The sequence below is a fragment of the Pithys albifrons genome, chromosome 1 (assembly GCF_047495875.1).
Source record: "Pithys albifrons albifrons isolate INPA30051 chromosome 1, PitAlb_v1, whole genome shotgun sequence".
Taxonomy (NCBI): domain Eukaryota; kingdom Metazoa; phylum Chordata; class Aves; order Passeriformes; family Thamnophilidae; genus Pithys; species Pithys albifrons.
Window position 1 is genome coordinate 44,194,112 of NC_092458.1, and position 22,996 is coordinate 44,217,107.

The 22,996-nt window shown below is 36.6% G+C and overlaps 1 protein-coding gene across 15 annotated transcripts in view; it reads left to right on the top strand.

Moving 5' to 3' along the window:
- MYCBP2 (MYC binding protein 2) overlaps positions 1-22,996 on the top strand; it is a 184,352-nt gene that overhangs the window by 23,045 nt on the left and 138,311 nt on the right. For all 15 annotated transcript variants that reach the window (XM_071549773.1, XM_071549741.1, XM_071549724.1 and 12 more), the window contains exons 2-8: positions 6,552-6,627; positions 12,804-13,019; positions 17,801-17,954; positions 19,701-19,897; positions 20,120-20,362; positions 20,637-20,708; positions 22,788-22,884. In XM_071549773.1, the coding sequence (XP_071405874.1) occupies positions 6,552-6,627; positions 12,804-13,019; positions 17,801-17,954; positions 19,701-19,897; positions 20,120-20,362; positions 20,637-20,708; positions 22,788-22,884 (1,055 nt within the window). The remainder of the gene's footprint in view (positions 1-6,551; positions 6,628-12,803; positions 13,020-17,800; positions 17,955-19,700; positions 19,898-20,119; positions 20,363-20,636; positions 20,709-22,787; positions 22,885-22,996) is intronic.

The following is a 22,996-nucleotide window of genomic DNA, read 5'->3' on the forward strand; positions in this document are numbered from 1 at the left end:
TGAGACAGCTTAATTGACAGAAGACTCATTTCTCCTCAGACTTGAAAAAAAATTCAAGCTAGCTATGGAAAAAGAATAAAATAAACTGATTTTTCTGTAAAAAAGACATAACTAAATAGCATTTAATAGCTGTAAAGTCAATACGGAAAAGATCTCAAAAAGAGTTTTCTAGTAGGATTACTTAGGGCATGGTGAAAGTGTGATAACTGACAGTGTCTAATATCTCCACAGGGAAAATACTTGTCAGGAATGCAGTGGAATTTGACTAGAATCATAGAATTACAGAATATGCTCGGTTGGAAGAGACCTATCAGGATGATCGAGTCCAGCTCCTGGCCCTGTTCAGGATGCCCCAAGAATCACACCATATGTCTATGAGCATTGTCCAAATGCTTCTTCAACTCAGACAGGCTTGGTGCTGTGACCACTTGCTTGGGGAGTCTGTTCAAGTGCCCTGTGGCTGAAAAGCCTTGTCCTGATACCCAGCCTTAACCTCCCTTGATTCAGCTTCATGCTGTTTCGTCTAGTCGTGTCACTGGTCATGAGAGTAAAGACCTTGGTACTTCTTCCCCTCATAAGAAAGTTGAAACAGCAGCGAGGTCTCCCCTCAGTCTTCTCTTCTCCAAGCTGAACACACCAAGTGCTCTCAGCTTCTGCTCATATGGCTTCCCCTCAAGACCCTTCACCATCTTCATTACCCTCCTTTGGACTCTCTCTAACAGCCTAATATCTTTCTTATATTGTGGTGCCTAAAACTGCACACAATATTCAATGTGAGGCTGCCCCAGTGCAGAGCAGAGCAGGACAATCCCCTCCCTCGACCGGTTGGTGATGCTTTGCCTGATGTCCCCCAGGACATGGTTGGCCCTACTGGCTGCCAGGGCACTGCTGACTCATGTTCAACTTGCCGTTGACCAAGACACACTCAGTTCTGTGCTGGACCAGGTAATGGAAAGACTCAGATTTCTTGGTTCTTTTCCAGAGACTACTTTCAGTTACTCTGGAGTATCTTCCATTTGACAAATTATGTTTTAGATTTCCTGAGGACATGCGCAGGCTTTCTGTATAACTGGAGTTTGGAAAAGTCTTGTTAAAGATCCCATACACAGTGTTCATGTTGATCCATCCGCAGAGAAACTCTTGATTGTTGCATATAAGCATGTTTTTTGTCACACACTTTAGTATACCTATGAGTGTTGGTTATATCCAAAAAATTGTGGATCTGTTCAAATGACTGACTTGGCTTAATATAGGCATATATTTTAAGTGTGGTGAAGTGGCTTTCATCCCTTGTTCTTGTTAGCTTTGTGTAATATTTTAGGTTTGATTATGCTGACTAATTCTCATGGAAGTCTGCCCTTATGCCTAAATTTGCTGTCTGTTTGCTGATCCAGATGGTGAACAGATGAAAAGCTCAGTATGTCTCTTCTTGGAAGCAAAATCAGAAACATGGCATGACACCAGTAGAAATGCAAAACTTAGAATGAGAAAAAAATCGACTTTCCACAGTTCAAAGCATTTTTATTGTACAGTTAAATTTTACTTTAGTATAAACAAACAATGCAGATCACAGAATAGTTGCGATTAGAAGGGACCTTGGGAGACTGTATAGTGCAACCTTCTTTCTCAAAGTACAGCCAACCAGAGCAGATTGCTCTGACATTGTCCAACTGGATTTTCAATATCTTAAAGGATGGAGAATCTATAGCCTCTCCGGGCAACCTGTTCCAGTGTTTGATTGTTCTTACAGTTCTTGTGTTTGATGGAACCTCCTGTATTTATTTTTTTTCTCCCATTGTCTCTTGGTCTGTCACTGAATATTGCTCAGAAAGTTCTGTCTTTATCATCTTTACTCTTTCCTGTCAGTTATATATCCACACTGAGGAAATTCCACCCCCACCCTCCTAAGTTTTCCCTTTTCCCAGCGAAACAATCGCTGCTTGCTTGATTTTTTCTCATATGAGAGATGCTCCAGTCCTTTAAGCATCTTAGTGGCCATTTTCAGGACTTGTTTCAGTAAGCTACTCTCTTGTACTGGGGTGCCCAGAGCTGGTCACAGAATTCCAGATACGGTGTTGCAAGTTGAGTGTAGAGCCTAAGAGCCAACTCCCTCAAGATACATCAGCACCCCTTTCTCTTCAGGAATTGTATCCCATAGACTCTTCGAGGTAGATTGCTGAACAGGCCAAAGTCTGTTCTTATGAAGTCTGTGGTTGTGATCCTGCTTTTGTCTTGCTTCCTTCTGTGAGGTTCCTGAACTTCACCTGCACTGTCACTGCATCCATGCTGCAGTAACACGATGCTGTGGTGAAAGACCCTGGAACTTGGTGGTGACAATATGAGTGATAATGGTTTCCTGTTGTGATCTGCGTGACAGTTTGAGCTTAGGATTTCACTTTTGGACTGTTCAGAAGCAGCAGCAATAATTCACCTAGTGGAGGAAACAAAAGAATTGTTTGATACCACAAACCTGACAGTGTTACTGGGTGGTTGCTGCTTCTTAAGAAAATTTCCACTAGCCCTTGAATGCTTAAGCTAACTTTGTCAAGTAAGCACCTATGGAAACAAAATCATATGGTATATTTGTCATTTGTCTGGACACAGGGTGATTTTGCTAGGCCTCTCCTGCCAATAATATACTTCTTCCCAAAGATGCTTAGCCCTCAAACCAGAGGAAACAAGTTTAGACAAATACACAGAAACCAAGTCAGTTAGAAGTTTTACATGTGTTAGCATGTGATTCTCTACATTTACTCCTTTTTCAAAAGTGTTCTCAAAAATTTAATTAACAGAATGACTGTGTCTAATGCTGCACTAGCTGCCAGGACCTTTGGTTTACACATTTCAGATAGAAACAAAGGTTTTAGGTCAGACAGCAGTTGAATAACACTTTTATTTTTCCTATTTTGCCTCAGCAGCAGGGACAGAATAATATTTCACTATCAGTGACACCTTTATTGTAACATACAGTCTAGAAGAATTTATGCAGGTGTGACACAAACAAAACATTAATCCATACTGAGTAATTCAGTAAGAGCATTGTGGTGGGGAACACACACTCAATGTATAAGGCTTCCTTCTCAAGCTGAAGCTTATGAATTGCAATTCAGGACTGTTGTGACTTGGAGGGAAGATGCTCTGTATGTGTTTCGTCAATGTTTTTGAACAGAGTAAGAGCAATGGTGTTGAGAAAACTGAATAGTGTCGTTCTAATAATGTGGCAAATATTGCGAGTACTAGCTAGGCTCCTTCTGCTCTGAGAACAAATAAACTAAACATGCTTTTACTTCCTACTACTGTAGTTGTCATGAACATGAATAGAAGTTGCAGTCATATAGTTTAATAGCTGTTTTAACCTGTTTGAAATTGTCAAGCAATCAGTGGTTGCCGGGCCTCCCTTTTCCCTCCCCACCCCCTTTTTTTTTTTCCTCTTTGGTGTGAGGCAATTATTCCATGTTCCAGAGTTGAACATTTTAGGTATTTGCTTTTACTGTCAACAGATTTTTCTGTGAAGGCTGTAAGAACACCATTCAGTCTTCCTTTGGTCAATTTGCCACAAGTATTTTTTGTCATGGTATCTTCATGTTCCATGCTCATTTGACTTGCACTTCCTTTGTGGTCTAATTCAAACCTGCTAACTCAGTCTCTACTGTTACCATGACTTGAAGCAGTTTGCAGAAAACCTGCTTAAGATTTGCTGATAATGGCTGTTTGGTTTGTGTGAACTAGATGGTATCCACAGTTTGTTAGAAGTCGAAGGCCAGCAGAAGCAGATTGTCAGCACAGAGTTTCAAGACCTTTACAAATGATACCTAACAGGAATTTATAACTGTTAACCAAAAATATAATGAATAATTTAGCTAAAAAATCCAGCTGAGCCATATCAGGTCTTGTTAATCTTTAGGCAATGGAAGAATCAGGCTTATAATTAACACATGTGGTTTTCAACAGGAAATTACTCATAATCTGTTTGACATTGGTTTTCATGAATATACTTGCCCATGTTTTATACTTTCTTTCTGAATATTAAAACATCTTGGCACAACAGTATATAATAGAACCGTGGACAGTCATATATATCTTTGCTGTATCCAGATACATTATGAATATAGTAGTATTATACATAGTAACAGTAAGTTGCTCAGAGTTATTTGTAAAATCAGTGGGATGATGTATTTTTTATTTCTAGATTAATTGCTTACTTTTTTAAAGTTTTGTTTGGAATGGGGGAAAGTACACTTCCCAACAAAAACATTGGGATTTCAGTATCCTTGAGATTCTGAGACAATATAGGGAGATAAATGTGGGTCGTTAACAAGCCATTTCTATACCCATGTTGTTTCAAAAAAATTGTAAAAAATTCTTCAAGTCTAGAACTTGTAACGGCTACCACACTGGAACAGTCAGACAATGCTGCTGCTTGCAGCATCTTTAGTGGTTGTTGTATGAATGAGAGAGCTCTTAGCACCACCAGTAAACCCATTGCTGATCTTTCTTGTTTGCTAATTGGAAAAAACATTGTCTGGTTATCACTGACAAATGAAGGTAGTCTGCCAGATGGAGGGTGTTTTGTTGCTTTGAAGAAATGAGCCCAATCTTTGGGGGGGCGTGAGGGTGGAGGGGAAGAAGGCTTAATTTGTGGGATTTTTAGATGTATACTGAACACCAAGAAATACTTGCAAAAACACAGGGACTGGTCCAGTGAGATATTTACAAGATGAGAAAGTGTTTATAATGCTTGCAGACTATAACAAATTTGGAGAGTTTTCAAGGATTTTGGCAGTGAGGATTAAATTTGCAATGTCTTGAGTTAGTATCCTTTAAAAAAAACACAAACCCAATGTTTATCAAGTTGTCTGTGGTAAGTGCAAATTGCACTGTGTTTAAAAGACATAATTAACAGCACAGCTAGATAAAGAGTATTGGAAGCTCGTTTGGAAGTTTGCAGGAAAATGTTTTCCTGATAGTCTGTGTTACATAGGTCTGCTGTGCCATATTTCTGTGAAGCTACCAAATAATCCCTGGAATGCATTTAAAAGTGTGACCTTGGAGGCATATGAGACATTTCTTCTTTCTCTTCCCAACAGGAAATGACAAGTACTGTTTTCAGTTTTGGGCAATGTGGTTTACTCATGGTATGGACTGAGAGAGCCCAGGAGATACTTTTATCAGAAACTTAAAAGCTGAAGTAACCTTGAGCAGTCATACAAGCTTTATTTACTGGGGAGAGTGGAGGAATTCCCCCTCACTGAATCACTTCTCTTTAACTGCAGGGTAATGGTGTTGGTTCCTTATAAGAAAAGTGGTGAGCTGGTTTGCTTCTGCAGGAAGTGTCTTGAGGAACATACCTTCCTCTTTATATATGAAGAGGGGGAAAGTGAAATTTCTAGCAGGCAGCTTTCTTGGAATTCTCTTCAGGAGTTGTTTGAGCTTGTTTTCTGACTGGTGACTCTTCCAGTTTTAATGCTGTACAGGAGAGCAAATACTATGCTTTTAGTACCTCAATTTTTTATTTTTTATTTTTTTAGAACAAAGCTGTTTAAATAAAATACTAAGATTCTTTGTGATTCTCAGTCTGTTGCCCGAAAGTGCAAATTATTACTACCTGTGATTTTCAAATATGCTAGTTTCATTTTTCCAACTTATCTAAACTGCAGTCTATTTGAGTAATGTTTAAGTGGCATAGAGGAATGTTAGTAGGTGTTCCTTGTAGTCCTGTATAGGATGAGCTCTATACTGCACAGATAACATATGCCTTCTTTTGTGGAGGGCTTATAATCTGAACAGACCAGAGAAATGTATAGTGGGCTAAAAAGCACACATCTCAAACAGAGTAATCTCAGTGATGGTGACAAAAGAATTGTATTGTGTATATGATGTCTTTGTTATATGTCTTTTCTTTTTTCCTCTGGGTAGTTAAATGGAGGAGAAAAAAAATGTGACAGGAATGGGTGTGGGCAGGAGAGAGTAAAAGGAGCCTGTGTTGGCTAGATCTGTAATGTAAATGGATGGAAATTACAAGTCTGTATACTAAGGGTGAGAAAAATCTAGACAAAAAGTAAAAAAGCTGAGGTTTCTTCCATCAAGTGAATTTTCTGCCAAATGATGCATTTTTAAAGCTTCATTTTTGCCTTGGAAGGCTTGAATCTTTGTGTGGCAAAGACTTTACAAAGCATAAAACCTGTACTAACAGGTTTTGTTACTAAGATTTGTCAGTAACTCTGGCTTCTAGTATTGGTGTGGTGCTAATGGACTTGTAATAGAAACAGTGGGGTAAGCCAGTAGAAAAGGTAGGGACTTTTTTCTATTCTAACATATATTCTAATTAAATTGATGAGAGTAAAGGCCCATAATTCAGTGGAACATTAGGAAAGCATCTTTTAAAGTGTTTTATATTCTGATTTATACTGTGAAATTCTCTCTGTGATTGTTCCCCTTGCTTAGGAAAAAACTTGAGTACTTCTTTTTCTCCCTCTGTTCTTACGGTTTATCATGGAATATGGAAAGGAGTTTAATTCTTCTGTTCTCATTGCTCTTCTGTTCTTTTTCAGAAGTAAGAAACTTTTTAGCAAGAAAAAGTTGAAAAGAAAACAGAAGACTAAATTGAAAATAAAAACACGCAACAAGGTAAGTCTGTAACTAACTTGACAACGGTCTGACTAAAATGACAGTAACTTGAGAGAAATATAAGAAAACATAAGTATAACTATTAATTCGGTTTTTTAGAGGAGTTAATAGTAGGCCAGTCTGTTTACTCTGTTCTGCATGACTATGATACCAATGTTAGCCTTTTTCAACTGCTTTTGCTACTAATGTTCAGCCTGAAATTATATGAACAGCATTTTTGGTTCTCCAGTTCCTAAACTCTGTGTTGCTAAACATGTTGGTGTTATAGTTAAATTTTGAGATTTGTGTCCAGCCAATAAGTAGAGACTACTGCTGCAAAGATTTGTCGGTATTGGCTGAAGGAGAAACAGAGTATTCAATGTCTAAGGACTCCAAAATTACCTTTGAAAATTCCTCCGTAATGGAAAGTGAAATAGATGATACTTGTGTGTTTCTATTAATATTTTCTCCCTGTGTAGCCCCTGCCTCCCTCACTTCAAATGCATGGGAATGGTACAGTGAACTTCATAAAAATATTTACACATTTTCTTGTTGCAGAGAACAGATTTATGCAGGAGAAAACGTATTTTAAAACACTGCTCTGCTGCATTCTTTCTCTATTAGAGAGCTGCTATTTCTCTCTTTAAGTTAGAATCTTGGAGGGATTTTCAGAAAGGCTTGCTGCAGGTGTGAAGACTTCTTCCTTGTAGTCAGTAAAGAGAAAGTAGCTCATTTCTGAAATGGTTCTGAAGTACAGAACCACTAAAATATCCAGTGAAAACACTTAGCAGTCAGTTGAATGCCCTTATAATACAAATTCACTGTAGAACAACTTGGCCATCTTATCCCTATTTGCCAAACCTCATGTTGTTACTCTATCTCAAGACAGATGACTTTGGGAGGGTGAACTAAACCCTCTATCTATTCATTTGGTATTGACTTTTTGGATACTTACCAGATTATTCTGCTTATCTCAAGTAGTGCAGCTTCAGACTTCGGTATAGAAAGGCCTTATCTTCTTTTTTGTTTTCAGCACTGTACAGTGCAGTATTTGTGGTCCAAAGTGAATTTTTCAGCCCTTTCTTAAGATATTAGAAGCTCTATTGCCTTCATGATTTTATCAGACCCACTTCAACAAAGAAAACCAAGTTGGAAATTTGAAGAAATTTTGCAGAATGTAGTTAATATATATGTGTTCTGTCTGGTGGCAGAAATTTGTGCTTTTAAATTAAGGTAACTCTTTATCTTTGATCATTGTTGCTGTATAGACTCTCTGTCTTTCTGGCTGATGGTGCTCTTGTTGAACTGCTAAGTAGGAAGCTAAATCCAGAATGGCTGTTTACAAGCTTAACAGTGAAATGTAGTTTTTGGATTTAGTTGCATTGGACAAATGGAGTGGTAAGATGCCTTCTGTATGGCCAAAGACAACGTGAATGTATTATTGTCAGTAGTTATGGATTTGTCACTAACTGATAATCTCTGCGTCTCATCCTTATGGAGGGTTGTTCTCAAGGGTTTTCTTGGAATTAAAACAGTTTCTACTTGAAACATGGATATTTATCTATCTTTGAAAGGCATAATGGGCTTTTGCATGTCTTTTACTGAAGCTGTTATTCTTGACAGTCTTTGAGGCAGACCAGGGTTGACCAGCAGGTCTTTGTTCTGAGTCACTGGGGTGCAGGAAGCCATTCCAGCATATTCCTGCATGATAGCAGAAAACTGTGTTTCCTGAAAAATGTAGCTGAAAAAGGAAAGGTAAAACCAGCTTCATATCTTTAGCTTATGAAACTTTATTAACTGACAAAATGGTGTGGTTTTAGTTTAGGGTTTTTTGTTATTTCCTCGTTTTTTTGTTGTTCGTTTGTTGTAGGGTTTCTTGGGGTTGGGTTTTTTTTTAATATACTTTTCAATGCATCCCAGTGTTTACCATACCAGAATAAGCACAGTGATAGTTTTCCATTTGAAAGCCTTCTAATAGAGGAGATTGAAAAGCCTATCCCTACTGGACATTCTGAGTAGGAGAGTTTGTGAGTGTCAGTTTATTTTTTCAACAAACAAGAGTCTTTTAGTGTGAACAGAGATGGGAGCTTTCTGAAGAAACCCAAAAATTTGTTGCTTATGACCTCTGCTTACTAAAAATGACAATTGAGTAAGTGAAGAGAACTTTAAGAAAACAAAAGTCATCGTTGAACAACTGGAAGAAAATATTAGAACATTTTAGGTATAAACCATAAGCATTAATTGGTGTTTAATGCAACCCAGTAGTTTGAGCCTTAAACTATTTCTAAGCTGGGCTCATGCTATGATCACTGATATTTGAACTATTGTTAACTTTTGATTTTGTGATTTAGTACCTATTTTTTTAAATGGAGGTATAAAAGTTTTCCATGTGGTGCAGTGTGCTTTGCCTTTAGAAATTCAGTGCTGATGAAAATGACTTTTACATAGAAAACAAATATCTGATTATTAGACATGGGTGTGTTGCACCCTGGATTCCAGTCCCTACCTGCTCCTTCCCCTTCCCCCTTGCTTTTTTCTTTTGGCAAAAATTATCACCAGAAAATCATAGGCTGTGTAACTTTAATCTGCTTTAAAATATTGCTGTTTACCCTCCCTCCCCCCTCTTCACTCCCTGGATTTTTCTCCCCCATGACTCATGAAAGTGCTGTGTAGGACACTTAGCTGAGAGACTTGATGGAAAAATAGAGTTCACCATCTTCCGCTCTTCTAATGTTATTTGAGGACTACTGAAAAATTGGAGTCCACCAAACACAGATTGTACTTGAAATGATTGACCTGCACCTGTATAGTTTATGCAGAAGTTTTACACTTAGACTTTTTTAGCTTTATACAAATGGAAGGAATTAAACATTGCAAAAGGGAGTTCTTGTAGCAGGCAAATTTATTGAAACCTAATAATTGTATGTACAAGAAGGATTGACTGGGATAAATATTTGTCTCATTAAAAACACGCAGGCTCAAATAATTTGGCAATGTTTACCATGGCTTTTGTATTATTGGTGTTTCAACCTCAAGAGGGCATCCCTTTCTAAGACAGCTTAACGGTTCAAAGAGGAATTTAGTGAGCTTCTATTCTCTGTGTTCCATGTGGGTTAGATCAGATGGTTATTATATATAGCCTTACCCATCTTTAACAACAGAGGAACTTTCCTCTTCTAGATTGTAGTCTACTGCCATCACATGTAAGAATAAACTGTTACTGCAGTCATCTGATTCAAGAGCATGAAGATAAATTGGTCAGATAATAAACTATTTATGGATTTCATCTTTTGGGAAAACAGTTTCTTTATCTGAGACAAGTGTAAAGGAGATCAGAGGATTCTGGTCTTCCCACTCCTTTCCTTGAGTTTACTGTATCTGACCTCAGTGAAGTTAGAAATCTTTTGTAATCTGGAAAGGAAAGCCTGGGTAGGTGGTTAGTGTATATAACTATAGTTTGTGCAGTGTTGTAGAAGAGGGAAACACTAAATGCAAAGGTGGAATGGTTAAAGTGCTTACTGTTTAAAAGGTAAAGCATTAAGTAAGGTACTTATTAATAGTTGTGAAGTGTAGAGACTAAGGTGTTTATTTCTGTAAATTAGTCAGCTGGTTATATAAAGAGGCAAGAAAACATACATTGGTATTTTATCTAGCACTATAATGTCTAAAATTATCTGTGCTGTTTAGACAATTCAGGCAACCTATTTCAAAAGTGATTACATGAGCTTCAGAACTTAGGCTACTCTGGAACAAAGACTAAGCTGAGCTGGCAAGAAAGAATTGGAATGGAAACTTCACAGAAGTGATAATTACAATACATGATACTAACTAGATAAGTGAACTTCAGATAGAGATATTTCAGAGGCTCCAGATATTTTTCTCTTCCTGTAACCATCGGTAAACGAGGAATTGCATAGTAAATTTAGTACAGAATTTTTTTTAACCTGTGCAGTTCAACAGAGTTAGTTTTAAAGCTGAAAGCTTATACTGTGTGTTTGCCTTAAGAGCAGCTGCAAAAACTCTTGGGATAATGTGTATGGATACTTGACATACAGAAGAGTCATATGTTATAACCGTTTAGTTTTCTTGTGCCAAATAAATTCTAAAGTATGTAGTAGCTCATTATCATTGGTATCAGTCCAAATCTATTTTGGTACAACTTTATATGTTAGTCCAGTATCACAGTGTATCTTGAGTTCTTGCAGTGATTAATACTGTGGGGTTTCTAATATGAGCTTTGTTATTTCAAAGGACTAAGCTTATGCTTGTCTTTAATCCATAGTAAGTTCTGTTGAACTAAAAAAAAAAAAGGAAAAAAAACCTTACCAAACTCAAAATGCATGTATGGAATATTTTCCAGCTTTATTTTTCCTCCTTCATTATCTTTATATTTTTTTGCTTACTGCTAACACTGTCACAAGTAAAAAAAATTAATACACCCTGTTGGATAAATAGGCTGCAGAGTAAAGCATCACTTCTTTATGTTTTAGCTTGCAATAACTTTGTGGAAATAATGGAAATGAGGGATAGGCAGATGTATACCAGTGCAGTTAGAATAATAGCATAATCAAAAGGAAATATGTCAACGATGAAATATTTTGTAGTAATTTTGAAATTTTTGTTGCATATTGTAACATACGGTGTTAAATGTCTAGCCTTGAGGCTTGTGTTATTTCTGGTATTAATAAAAGTAAAAGTGCACATAAAAATGTGGGTTTGATGTACAAAATTTTGGCAACCATATTGTAGAGAAACAAATCACCCCATTAAAATATGATCCAGTTCATTGGTTCTCAAATTTCCTTTTCCCTTTTCTCTGCTAGTTTAGTGTTCTCTTTCCCATCACTACTCTCACTGATCTGTTCTAAATCACTGTAGTATAATTCGCTGCATAATCTCCTGCCAGATGAATGTGCCCATATACAGTATCTATGCCCTCTAATTGAAAACAAAGGAAAAGACAAAAACCTTCCACTCTCAACAAACTACAACTCTTCCTGCCTCTCAAGAATACAAGAAAGAAACCAAAATGACCTTGTGAAATTAGACTGTCTGGCCTAATGCTCCTTCGAATTTTGCCTTGCATGTTCAATGATATTTGTCCTGCACTCTTAACCCAGGCCTTCTCTCCTTATATAGTCTCTGTGCCCTCTGTCTACACTGATGTGTTACAGAGAATTGCTTCCTCCCATATGCCTGAAATCTGGGTTTTCATAGCCTCTGCTCAAACTAGGGTAGTCCTTGCTAGTACTCAACCAACCCAACCAAATAGAAATAATAAACTTGCCAGGGGATTCATTTGTTGTTGAGGGGCTTTGTTCTTTCAAGTCAGTCATACCTCCTGTCCCATCTTACTGTTGCAGAATGGGAAAGTACAGAGCAGAATTTTTATAAAGCACTTTTCAAAAGATGTTTTTTCTTACATTTTTCCAAGTCTAATGAGAGTCTCGTGAAGGGCTGCTCCGTGTTTTAGCAGGGGCTGACAGTAATACACCAGTAGTAGATACCAAGAAAAGGATGGGGCAGGGTAGTGGTAGTTTCTCAGAACAGTTTCCAAACTCTTACTTGGTGGCTCAGAGCGTCTGAAAACAGGATGGTGTCTTGTTAAGTCATAGGCCTTGATAGATGTTAGTATTCAGTAGTTTGTCTATTAGATATTTGCTGTTCTCAGAAGTGTTATCTGCAGCATCCTGACAGCAGTTTTTGAACTTGCCATCAGTTTTTATTTAATGACAAAACAAGTAGTGGTGTTTTTAATTTCTGACATACGCTTAGCAGACAGCTTAAATGTTTAGTATTTACCAATGGGTTAAAATTAACGAATAGAATAAGAATTAATTTTACAATTCAATAATAATAATTAAAAAACCAACAATTGACCCGAGTTCTGCTACTCTTCTGTGTGTGGCACAGGTTTTTGGACCATTTTGTAGTCTGATCTGCTTCCATTTTTGATCCCAGCATCCTTGTCAAGTTACAAGAGGTAGAGACTAAAGCTAGATGGAATATATTTAAATTTCTTCCTCTTCCTCCTTTATTCCCTGCCTGAAATATAAATTGATACTTCAACAGGAAAGTTGCCTCCAATTTGAGAATAACTTGTTCTGTCAAAGTTACTGACACTGGTGAGATTATTTATATTTAGCAAAGCTTGAAACTTCCAATAAACTAAAATTAAAATTAATCTTGTTTTTCAGACTGAAAACCTAGAGAGTACAATAACCATACCAGATATCAGATTGCATAGTAATCCTTCAGCTTTTAATGTTTACTGCAATGTCCGCCATTGTGTGTTGGAGTGGCAAAAAAAAGAAGCATCTGTGTCTTTGGCTTCAAAGAACAGTGTACAGAGTGGGGATTCAGACAGCGATGAGGAAGAGGAATCCAAAGAGCCACCTATTAAACTTCCAAAGGCAAGTAACCAATACTGTTTTAAGTGTGCTATGTGTGTCATGTAAGATTGGTATGTTCTTTTTGGGGAATAAAGAATATTGTAAGACACTTGGTCAGAAAATTGCTCTGGTTTTATATGTAGTCTGTCTAGTCCAGAATCATTTGATTTGCTGAGTTAGGATCATCTGTGTACCTGTCCAAATGTCAGATAAGCATTCAACTTGTGTTCCTTTATAGGTGTTAGTAATTGAAAACTTATAGCGTCAAATGTCTACAGGAAAATGGTGCAAATAAGGCAGCTCTGAAGTCTGTCAGAGGCTACTAGCTCGTAATGGTTAAGGGTGCTTCCTCTTGCTTTACCCTCCAAAAAGAATAAGTCTTTCTGCTGTTGGAAATCGCTTGGTGGAGTGTTTTCTAAGATTTTTTTGCCAAGTATGCATGTAATTGCAGTAACTTTCAATTGTTCTTGTTAACATAGTTTTTTAATCTTTCCCTTTTTTGGTTTTACTGCCCGTAGTGGCACTGGTAACTGATAATACATAGTAATGCACATGAAGATTTTGATGCTATGGTTCAACAGTTAGGGTGAGTTTTGTACTGTTTACTATTTCTGAGCTTATGATGGATTAATGATGGATTAATGATGGAATGTCAGAAATAATCTGTATTGGACTTCCTGATTTTTTTCTTGTTTCTTTTTTTTTCAATTTGCTGATTCACTCGTTTAGTACTATGTAACTTCTGCATGTTTAATTTTGTTCATTGCTAGCTTACTAATGCTATGAATCCTGCTTGGTTTTGTTATTCTTCTGAGTCTAAAAAGGGTATTCAGATTAACTTTCCTTGTTTGTATTTGCTCTAAAATCAATGCAAATGCTGAATTAAAAAGGTTGTTGAAGCTGTGACTATGTTGAATGGTCGAGTTGCTTAGAAAATTATAGTTTTATAGATGGTTGTGTTTAGGTAGTATTACCTGAAGTGCAAAGTTGGCACTCTGGAAAACAGTGGTGGTGAATTGAAGAGGAACATACCCAGGTAACTGAAATTTCATGACTGATAATTAAAATATAGTGTGTGGTCAGTGGAAATAAAGTTAGCATTGTTTATGAACTGCATCTGGCTCCTTGTGGATTATATTCAATGAATCAGCAAGTTATTGGAGATGTGTAATTTTAAGTAAAAGGCAGTGTACCTTTTAGCATTTACAGAGAATGGAATGGAGTTTTAGAAAGATTTTGAAATTAAGAGAGTTTCCAAGAAGGTTGAGATTTATCAGTGGTACAGACAGAACACTTGCAGGTGGAAACAAAGACACAGGTATTGTTAAAAGTGTTGGAGAGTTTATCAAGAAGAGACTTGGAAAAGTAGCACAGTTTTACAAAAACAGTGGGTTAGAAAAAAGGTAGGGAAACTGTAGGTAGGAAACTTATCTCAATACAGAAAACTGGTGAAATATTTTGTGGTATTTAGTACAGCAAGTATAAAATGGAAGAAAATCAGTATGCTTTCAAACTATTAATTTTTTAGCAAAGAATCTACAAAATATTAAAGAATTCTGGAATTTTTGATTCAATAACAATTTAGGTGCTTGATACGACCTTGTTATTTTTCTTTACTGTGTGGCTAATAGTAAGTTGTTAGGTAACAATGTGACTTGCATCCATGCTTTTGAAGAAGGCATCCAGATGGAGCTGTCTCATGTAGTAAAACTTCTAGAGACTAACTATGTAAATGTCTTGGTATCCTGAATATAGATGTCTGTCAAAGCTTTGAGTATATTATGGTCTGATTCTTGTGTGTAATGAACAATATTGGGTAGGGCTTAGTTTGTTAAATGTAAAGAAAGTTACGGAAGTTTCTAAGATTTCCAGTATTTACAAGATTGACTTGTGATAGTAACTGTTAGCTTATTTCAAAGAATATTGATGTATTTTGAGTTTGATAGTGAGATGAAAGTCAAATTAAAAATCTATCCAGAATTTTTACTTTTCCAGATTCTCCATAATTAAACTGGTGAAGTTAGTCCTTGATGTGCTGGGATTTTTTGTTTACAAAAATGCTTCATTTAATTGAGAGAAAGTTGACAACATTCTACTTTTTATGTAGTATTATATCGAAGAATTTTTATTTTACACCTTAAACTTGAGGAAGTCATGTTTGTCAGAGCTTTTATGTAGAATGTATTTCAGAATTAAAAGTTATCCTATGGAATTTCTATAATGAGATTGAGAACAATTGTTAATAACATTGTTAAAAGAGACCTGCAGACATAATTTGCTGCTCTTTAGATATTTGCACAATAAAAATATGGTTTATGGTTGTGTTCAGACAGTTTAGTAACTTCCTTTGATAGCTTTGTATTTTTGGATTCACATGAAATATTTGCATTGCCTGGCATACTTATTTGGCACCTTATTTATTTAGTACCTTAGCTAATGATAGGGAATTCTCTCTACTTAAAATAGGGTAGATTGAGTTCTACTGATAGGATTTGTAATTCTAAGAGTTAAAAAGAGGTAGTTCCCCCCCAGTATTAAATGTAACATTCAGTTATGGATGATACACAAAAGCCCTGTACTAAAAGGAACAAATAGTGTATTAAAGTGATTAAGGTGGAATTGACTGACTTAAATGTTCTCTGTTCCTGCATTGGCATACACTTTGCTAGTAAGCTTGAGTAAAAATGAAAATTTTAAAGTTGTAAAAAAACCTAAGAAAAATAATTACTTTCCTTAGAGACTGACTTTAAGTCTCTTAAAACGTATTAGGAAAATGTGTTACCATTCTAAATGTTTTTGGGGTTTTTTATGTATTTATGTATTTAACGTAAATTAATGCAGAGTGTGTATTTTTAAATAAATATAGAAATGTGAGCATTGGGCACAATGCTCACAATGCTATGAGAGAGAAGATAAAGGAAACAATAGTGTGGATAAGATTTGAAGACATAGGAGGGTTTTTAGGAATTAGTTGTGAGTCAGAATGTCTGCATCCAGGCTAGAATTTTGTGTACTGTTTGTTAAGCTTACACTTTTGAAGTCTCAAAGATGTTGCAAAGGGAAGACAAGAGTGGCTGCGCGGAGAGCGTCCCTAAAAGCAGTCAGGCTGTGACACAGAGAATGAGGCAGCAGTGCCTGCTTTGGCTCAGAGACCCTTCAGAGAGAGCAGTGAGAATAAGCTTAAGATGTCTTGAAAAGTATTTGCTTATCCTGTCCTTCAGTGCACAGTTTGGAGGAGAGAGGCAGAGAGACACACACATCATATATATATATGTGATATACCTATGTGAGATACTAAGGTTAACAGATCTATTTTACAAAGCCCACCCAGTCTCATGATGTTAGGTATTTAAAATCCAACCCAAAACCTGGGCAGGCTTGACAACATCCCAGCAGAACTATCCATTGATGATTCCTACTGTAATGGAAGTTCGTCAAATTATTTTCTCCACTGTTATGTTCTCTGCTTTCTCCAGCTGCCTTGTCAGCTCCTAGATGGGTCTTCTGTCTGAAGATTGGGAAGAGTAAAATAAACTTCTCAGTTTCTCTCAAAGACACTATAACTGAAAAGAAAGTGAATTTCTAAAAATGTACTACAGTGTATTTTATTTTTTAGCATGCAAGATGATGGTGAGTTTTGGATCCTGGAAAAGACATCTTTGCCATTATTGTGTTGGCAGTTTTTTCCCTGTAGATACCATGCATGTGTTTTCCCCTAACTATCGAAGATATGAAATATAAGGTGTAATTTGCAGGAAAATTGCTGTTGCACTTTGAAGACTGGATTTGATTATGTTTTTATTCTTCATCCAAAACCAAAACAGATGATAAAATAATTTCTTAAAGACAGAAGTCAAAATAAACTGAATGGTAACAGAGTTACAAGGCATCTAGCAGAACTCGAAGCTCACTGTCAGAATAGATGTGTGACAGCATGAGTGACAGTTCCATTAACAGTGTTAGTTATTTTCGCATTTCAGTCTCTTTCCTTAGATTTTACTCAGAAGTGAATCTGTATTAAACACTAAACACTGGGACTCTGCTCCTGACCAAAACACATAGTGAAGTTTTTAAGATACAGTTGCTTACTTGTAACGAACTAACCCTTCTCTCTTTTCATTCATCCGCATCCTTATTACATACGGAGTTTGAGAAGGAAGTGAAAGGGAGCAGTCAGTGGAGAGAAGCGTAATTGTAATCTCAGTATATTCAGGAATCCTAAAAGGAAAAGTTAGGAGTTACACATGTTCTATTAGTTGGCGTAATGCGTGTCTGTGGTGAGTACATATGAAGTTTTACTGACAGGCAATTAATCTTTGTTTTTGTCACAATGTAAAAATTAATCTCTGAGGCTTTGGAGGGGAAAGTACCAGAGCTGCCAGTATCAGCTATCAAATGTATTGTTATTCAAGTTGTGAAGCCAGGTTGCTTGCTGGTTCACATTAATGAGTAAGGAAAAAGAGGTCTGTCAAAGTGTGAACTGGATAGAAATTAGAAGGGCTTAGAGGCACAGTTTGTCTTATATTGTGAAAAAAATTAAGTTTCGTCATTTTTTCAGGAAACTATTTCTCTGCTTAGATATGCTCTTCCATATAATGGCTGACTCCTGGGTAATATTTGCTGGTACAATTGTGTAAGTGGGTTCTTGATTTTGTTTCTTGTTTGTATTACAACTCTATTCTGTATTACTTTTTTTTATTTGAGTAACTGTCTTGTTAAGTGAACATTGGGATATACCTTTATTTATGAAGATGTAAAAATATTATATTAATATCTATTCTGAAAAATCTGTACTTCTTCAGATCATCGAAGTTGGACTATGTGAAGTCTTTGAACTGATAAAGGAGACAAGATTTTCTCATCCATCCTTGTGTCTCAGGAGCCTACAAGCCCTACTTAATGTGCTCCAAGGTCAGCAACCAGAAGGCCTGCAATCAGAACCTCCTGAAGTCCTAGGTAATATCTCATCTGTTAACTGCATTTGTGTTAACATGCATCAGTTATTGTCTTGGAAAGAAGAACATGGTTCCTAGCAAGTATTTGTGAGATAGTAACATGCTTGTTCTCAAATGACTGTCTTGATTCTGGAGTGCAATTCCTTACAGTGCATGTACTCAGTACTTATTCAGCATTAATCTTTTCTAGAACAGGAGTGTTGGAACGTAAAGGTGTAGGTGAAGAGTTTCTCTGAATTGTAGCAAACGTGACAGCCTTACAAATTGTGATTCACTTGTCTTACTGAAGAATAAAATACTTGGTCATATTGGAAAGAATATAGTTCTAGAGTGGGCTTCTCTTGCAATCTGCTGTTGTAATCACAGAATATGCCAAGTTGAAAGGGACCTACAGAGATCATGAAGTTCAGCTCCTGGCCCTGCATGGGACTATCCCCAAGAGTCACACCATGTGCCTGAGAGTATTGTCCAAATGCTTCTTGAACTCTGGCAGAGTTGGTGCTGTGACCACTTCCTTGGGGAACTGTTCCAGTGCCCAACCACCATCTGGGTGAAGAACCTTTTTCTAATATCCAACCTAAACCTCCCCTGACACAACTTCAGGCCATTCCCTTTGGTCCTGTCACTGGTCACCACAGAGAAGAGATCAGTGCCTGCCCCTCCTCTTCTCCTCACGTGGAAGTTGTAATTGCAATGAGGTCTCTCCTCAGTCTCCTCTTCTCCAGGCTGAACAGACCAAGTGCCCTCAGCCACTGCTCATACAGCTTCCCCTCAAGGCCCTTCACTGTCTTCATTGCCCTCCTTTGGTCACTCTCTAACAGCTTAATATCTTTCTTACATTGCAGTGCCCCAAACTGCACACAATTTTTAAGGTGAGACTGCACCAGTGCCGAGAGCTAATCTGTAGCTTAGATAGTTAATGTTGTAATTTATATTAAGCTGCTAAGTAGAGTGTCAGAATTTTTGTTGATTCATTGTTTTTACTGGTTTAAAGAACTGCAGGGAAGACTAAGATGTAGCATGTGTTGTTTAAAAATAATGTTAAAAAACCCTTTAGACTTTATGTATTTTTTCATATTTTATGACTTAACAGTACTCCATTTCCAAAGACCGATAGCAATTTGCTACAGAAAGCTTTTATTTTTGTACTGATGCCAGAGTATTAAAAAGCTACAGAGAACACTTTTTGATATCTGCGTTCATGCATATTTGTGTCTGCTGTCAAGAAAATTGAGGTGGATTTCTATTCACACCTTGAGTGTTACAGATGCTCAGTCACTAAACAGTGCTTGAAAAGAGGCATACAATCAAAATAATTTTCAAGCTTTGATTTGAAATGCTCGCTTCTGTGAAGGAGGTTGTGCTTCAACATGGTTAATGGCCTGAAAGAATAGAAAAGTTTGGTCAAGACCTACACATCATCTCAGTGATGAGGTCGACCGAATAGGCAGATCAGATAACTCCTTCTGGCTCATTTCTTGTTCATGTGTTCCACTGTAACAGAGGACTTGTGGTTTTTCTTCTTTGGCCATGGTGATTATCAAGACTTGACATTTTCCGGCTGAAAAGAACAAAAAGTTAAAGATATTTTAGGTCTATTTAACTGAGATGCTTTATTTTCTGTCTGAAATTAGGGCTAAACATAATGGCTGAAGAAAGATGTATCATGTGTTTTCTAAGTTTAATTTCCCATTGACTGTCAAGTTGTTTGATATGATTTTGTGACTTGTCTGTGTTTTGTCTGCAGAATCCCTCTTCCAGCTGCTTTTGGAAATAACTGTCCGTAGCACAGGAATGAACGACAGTACAGGACAGTCCTTGACTGCACTTTCCTGCGCTTGTCTCTTCAGTTTGGTGGCTGCCTGGGGAGAGACAGGAAGAACGTTGCAAGCAATCTCTGCAATCCTCACCAATAATGGCAGCCATGCTTGTCAGACTATTCAGGTCTTGCACTAAAACTTCTCTGTTTCTGGGTATTTATGTAAATGAGTACTTCTCATGACCCGAGAAGATCTATTGTTTAATTTAGTTAGATTTTTTCCTCCCTCTGTGTTTTTGAGATAAAAGTAGGTAGTTCTTTGTCTTTCTTGAGTTGGAGATAGAACAGAAAATACAACATTTAAAAAATAGTCATGTTTTTCACTCACTATTTCTTTTACTCTTTAGGTGCCAACTATTTTAAACTCTCTTCAGCGGAGTGTACAGGCAGTTCTGGTGGGCAAAATTCAAATCCAGGACTGGTTCAGTAATGGGATAAAGAAGGCAGCCTTGATGCACAAGTGGCCATTGAAAGAAATATCTGTAGATGAAGATGACCAGTGCCTACTTCAGAGTGATGGTTTTTTCCTCTATCTCTTATGTAAAGATGGACTTTACAAAATTGGCTCTGGATATAGCGGGACAGTGAGGGTAATGTGATTGCTTCTCATCTGATGAGTGATAGTTACTACTTTAATTTAACTTTTATGATGTCCTGTTTCCATGGAGAATCTCAAGTACCTTACTAGTGATTAATTCTTTCACAGTTTATGAAAATTTTTCTGATGATTTCTATGAGAATTTGACAACGTTTTATTAGAATTTTCATAATATGTTGGAGAGATTGTTGTTTGCGTGGTAAATGATTATGTGTTAAGTTTTCACTCTGGTATTTGTTAAATGATTGAAATTTTTTGCTTTTCAGGGCCATATATACAACTCTACATCCCGCATAAAAAACAGGAAAGAAAAAAAGTCTTGGTTAGGCTTTGCTCAGGTAAGTGAATACTTAAAACATAAAACATGTGGCCCTCCCTATCCCTAATGGATACTTTAAGTAGACTTTGGCTTAGAATAAGCTTACATGAATATTTTGTTCTTTTGGCTTTAGTTATAAAAATCAATCTTTTGCAACTAACTTCTAAATTGTGGAGGATGAGGAACATCTGATTGTACTGGCACGTAGAAATGAGTAATGAAGTGTCCTTGTGCTGTGTTTTCACTGTAAAGACTTTCTCAAAATATGATAGTTTAACACATGAGTTTGTGAATGGTATGGTCAGTTGATGTGTGCTTCTGGAGTGGATGTCAGTGGATGTGAAAATGTGCTGTTGGAACAAACTAGAGTAAAAAAATATTTGAAATATCTGTTCTTGAAAATAAATTGACTTTAAAATATTTGCAGCAAAATAAGGAAATGCTGTTTTGGTTGGGGTAGGATTGAGCTTGTGGGAACAATAACCAGAGATAATTGTTGATGTTGGTGCCGCAGAGTTAACTGTATTTGGATGGTTTGTGTTTTCTAGAGTTAGTCAGTTTCCAGAATATCAACCACCTTTTCTTATACCTTTGTTATTCATTACAAAAAACTCTCAAAACTTGCAAAAAAAAATACGTTTCAGAGAATAATGAATTTACCCAATTTTTTAAACTAATACACAATTTTTTAACTAATATACAATTTTTATTGTATATTAACTATTAGCTGAGTGGTCTTGTTGTTCCAGTGTGATTTTAAGTATACTCCTTACACGCTTCTGAAACGAAATTGTTCATGACATATATATCCTGTCATTACAATTATATATATATGTGTATACATATGTGGAAACAGCTCACCAAAAGGTATATTGGCACAATACAAATGTGTGTGGATGCATTCATTCTGGAGCCTGTTTTATCAGTTTGGAAAGGAATAGGATTCATGTGGTTTCACTATATAGTGTTACATGTTTGGACATTCTGTACGTAGCTATAAATATCTGTGATGTTCTTTGAGTGCTTGTACAGGTGTATTACCCCCACAGTGACTGTTCCTAAGGCACTGCTAGTTTGGAAAAGTGTCACTCTGGGGCTCTACTTATAGGAGGGTGTGGACCTTGCAGTTACTTGCTAGCTATGTGTCCATAAAAGAGGTAAAATGTGTCCTAAGTCTCATTTCCCTTTGAGATTTGGTTAACTTAGCTCTAGTTCTCAAGTGATCTTTCTTACTTCATCGTGTTTTAGACTGAAGCTTTTCTATCACTTTAATGCTCTTTACTTATTTTCCTAGTTTGTGTGGGCTTATTTTTCCTCATTTCACTGAGATTGATTTGTCCAGTAGTTTAGATGGAAGAGAATGTGTTGGTTGGATTTTTCTGTTGTTAGATGATTGTAATTAGGGTCTCTAACTCTTTTACAAATGAGGATAGATTCTGAGTTAAAGCCTGTGAAATGCATCCATTCTTAGATGTGTACAATTCCCACTTGAGGCTAATTGGGCTTGCAGGAAATGCATTGTTGTACCTCCTGCTATGACATGGTTGTTGCCACATTACTTGGTCACTATTTAACTTGGTCTCTACAGCTCTCCTGTTGGTTTATACTGCTTTTTTTGGCCTCAGTCATGTTAAATGAGTATGTTTTTTCCATGCATATATTAATATTCATTAATTAACACTCTTCTATATAGGGCAATATGTCTGTCTCCATCCTGGAATTCCTGTGAATATTTTGTTGACTTGAAAGTGGGGACAGGAACACTATTTTTTACTGTGGCTGTGTCTTTTAACTGTAATTGTATATAGATATAAATAACAGAATTAATATACGTGACTTCAAAATTGTATATGAGCTTAGCATTCTAATCTACCACATGTAGAAGGTGTGAAGAAAAGGGGTCAAATCTCCATTTTTTAATGCAGAATTTGATTCATGGAAAAAAAGATTATCCAAATGAAGCAAATTTGATGTAAAAAGCTTCCAAAATTTTAAAACAATACCTAAAATAGTGGTTGCAATTTTTCCCTTTTGACAATACCTGGTGATGTATTTAAGAATATTTTCATACTAATATATGTATTTTTACTCTTACCAGGGTTATTTATTATATAGAGATGCGAATAATCACAGTATGACAGCCATAAGAATAAACCCTGAAACTTTGGAACAAGACGGTACAGTTGCTTTGCCAGGTGAGAACCTCAAGATACGAGGAGTTTGTTATAGTTTACTGTCGTTTATATGCTATGTGTTTCCAGGCAAGCAGAATAGAAACAGAGATTTTGAGGTCAGAAAGAGAATGCT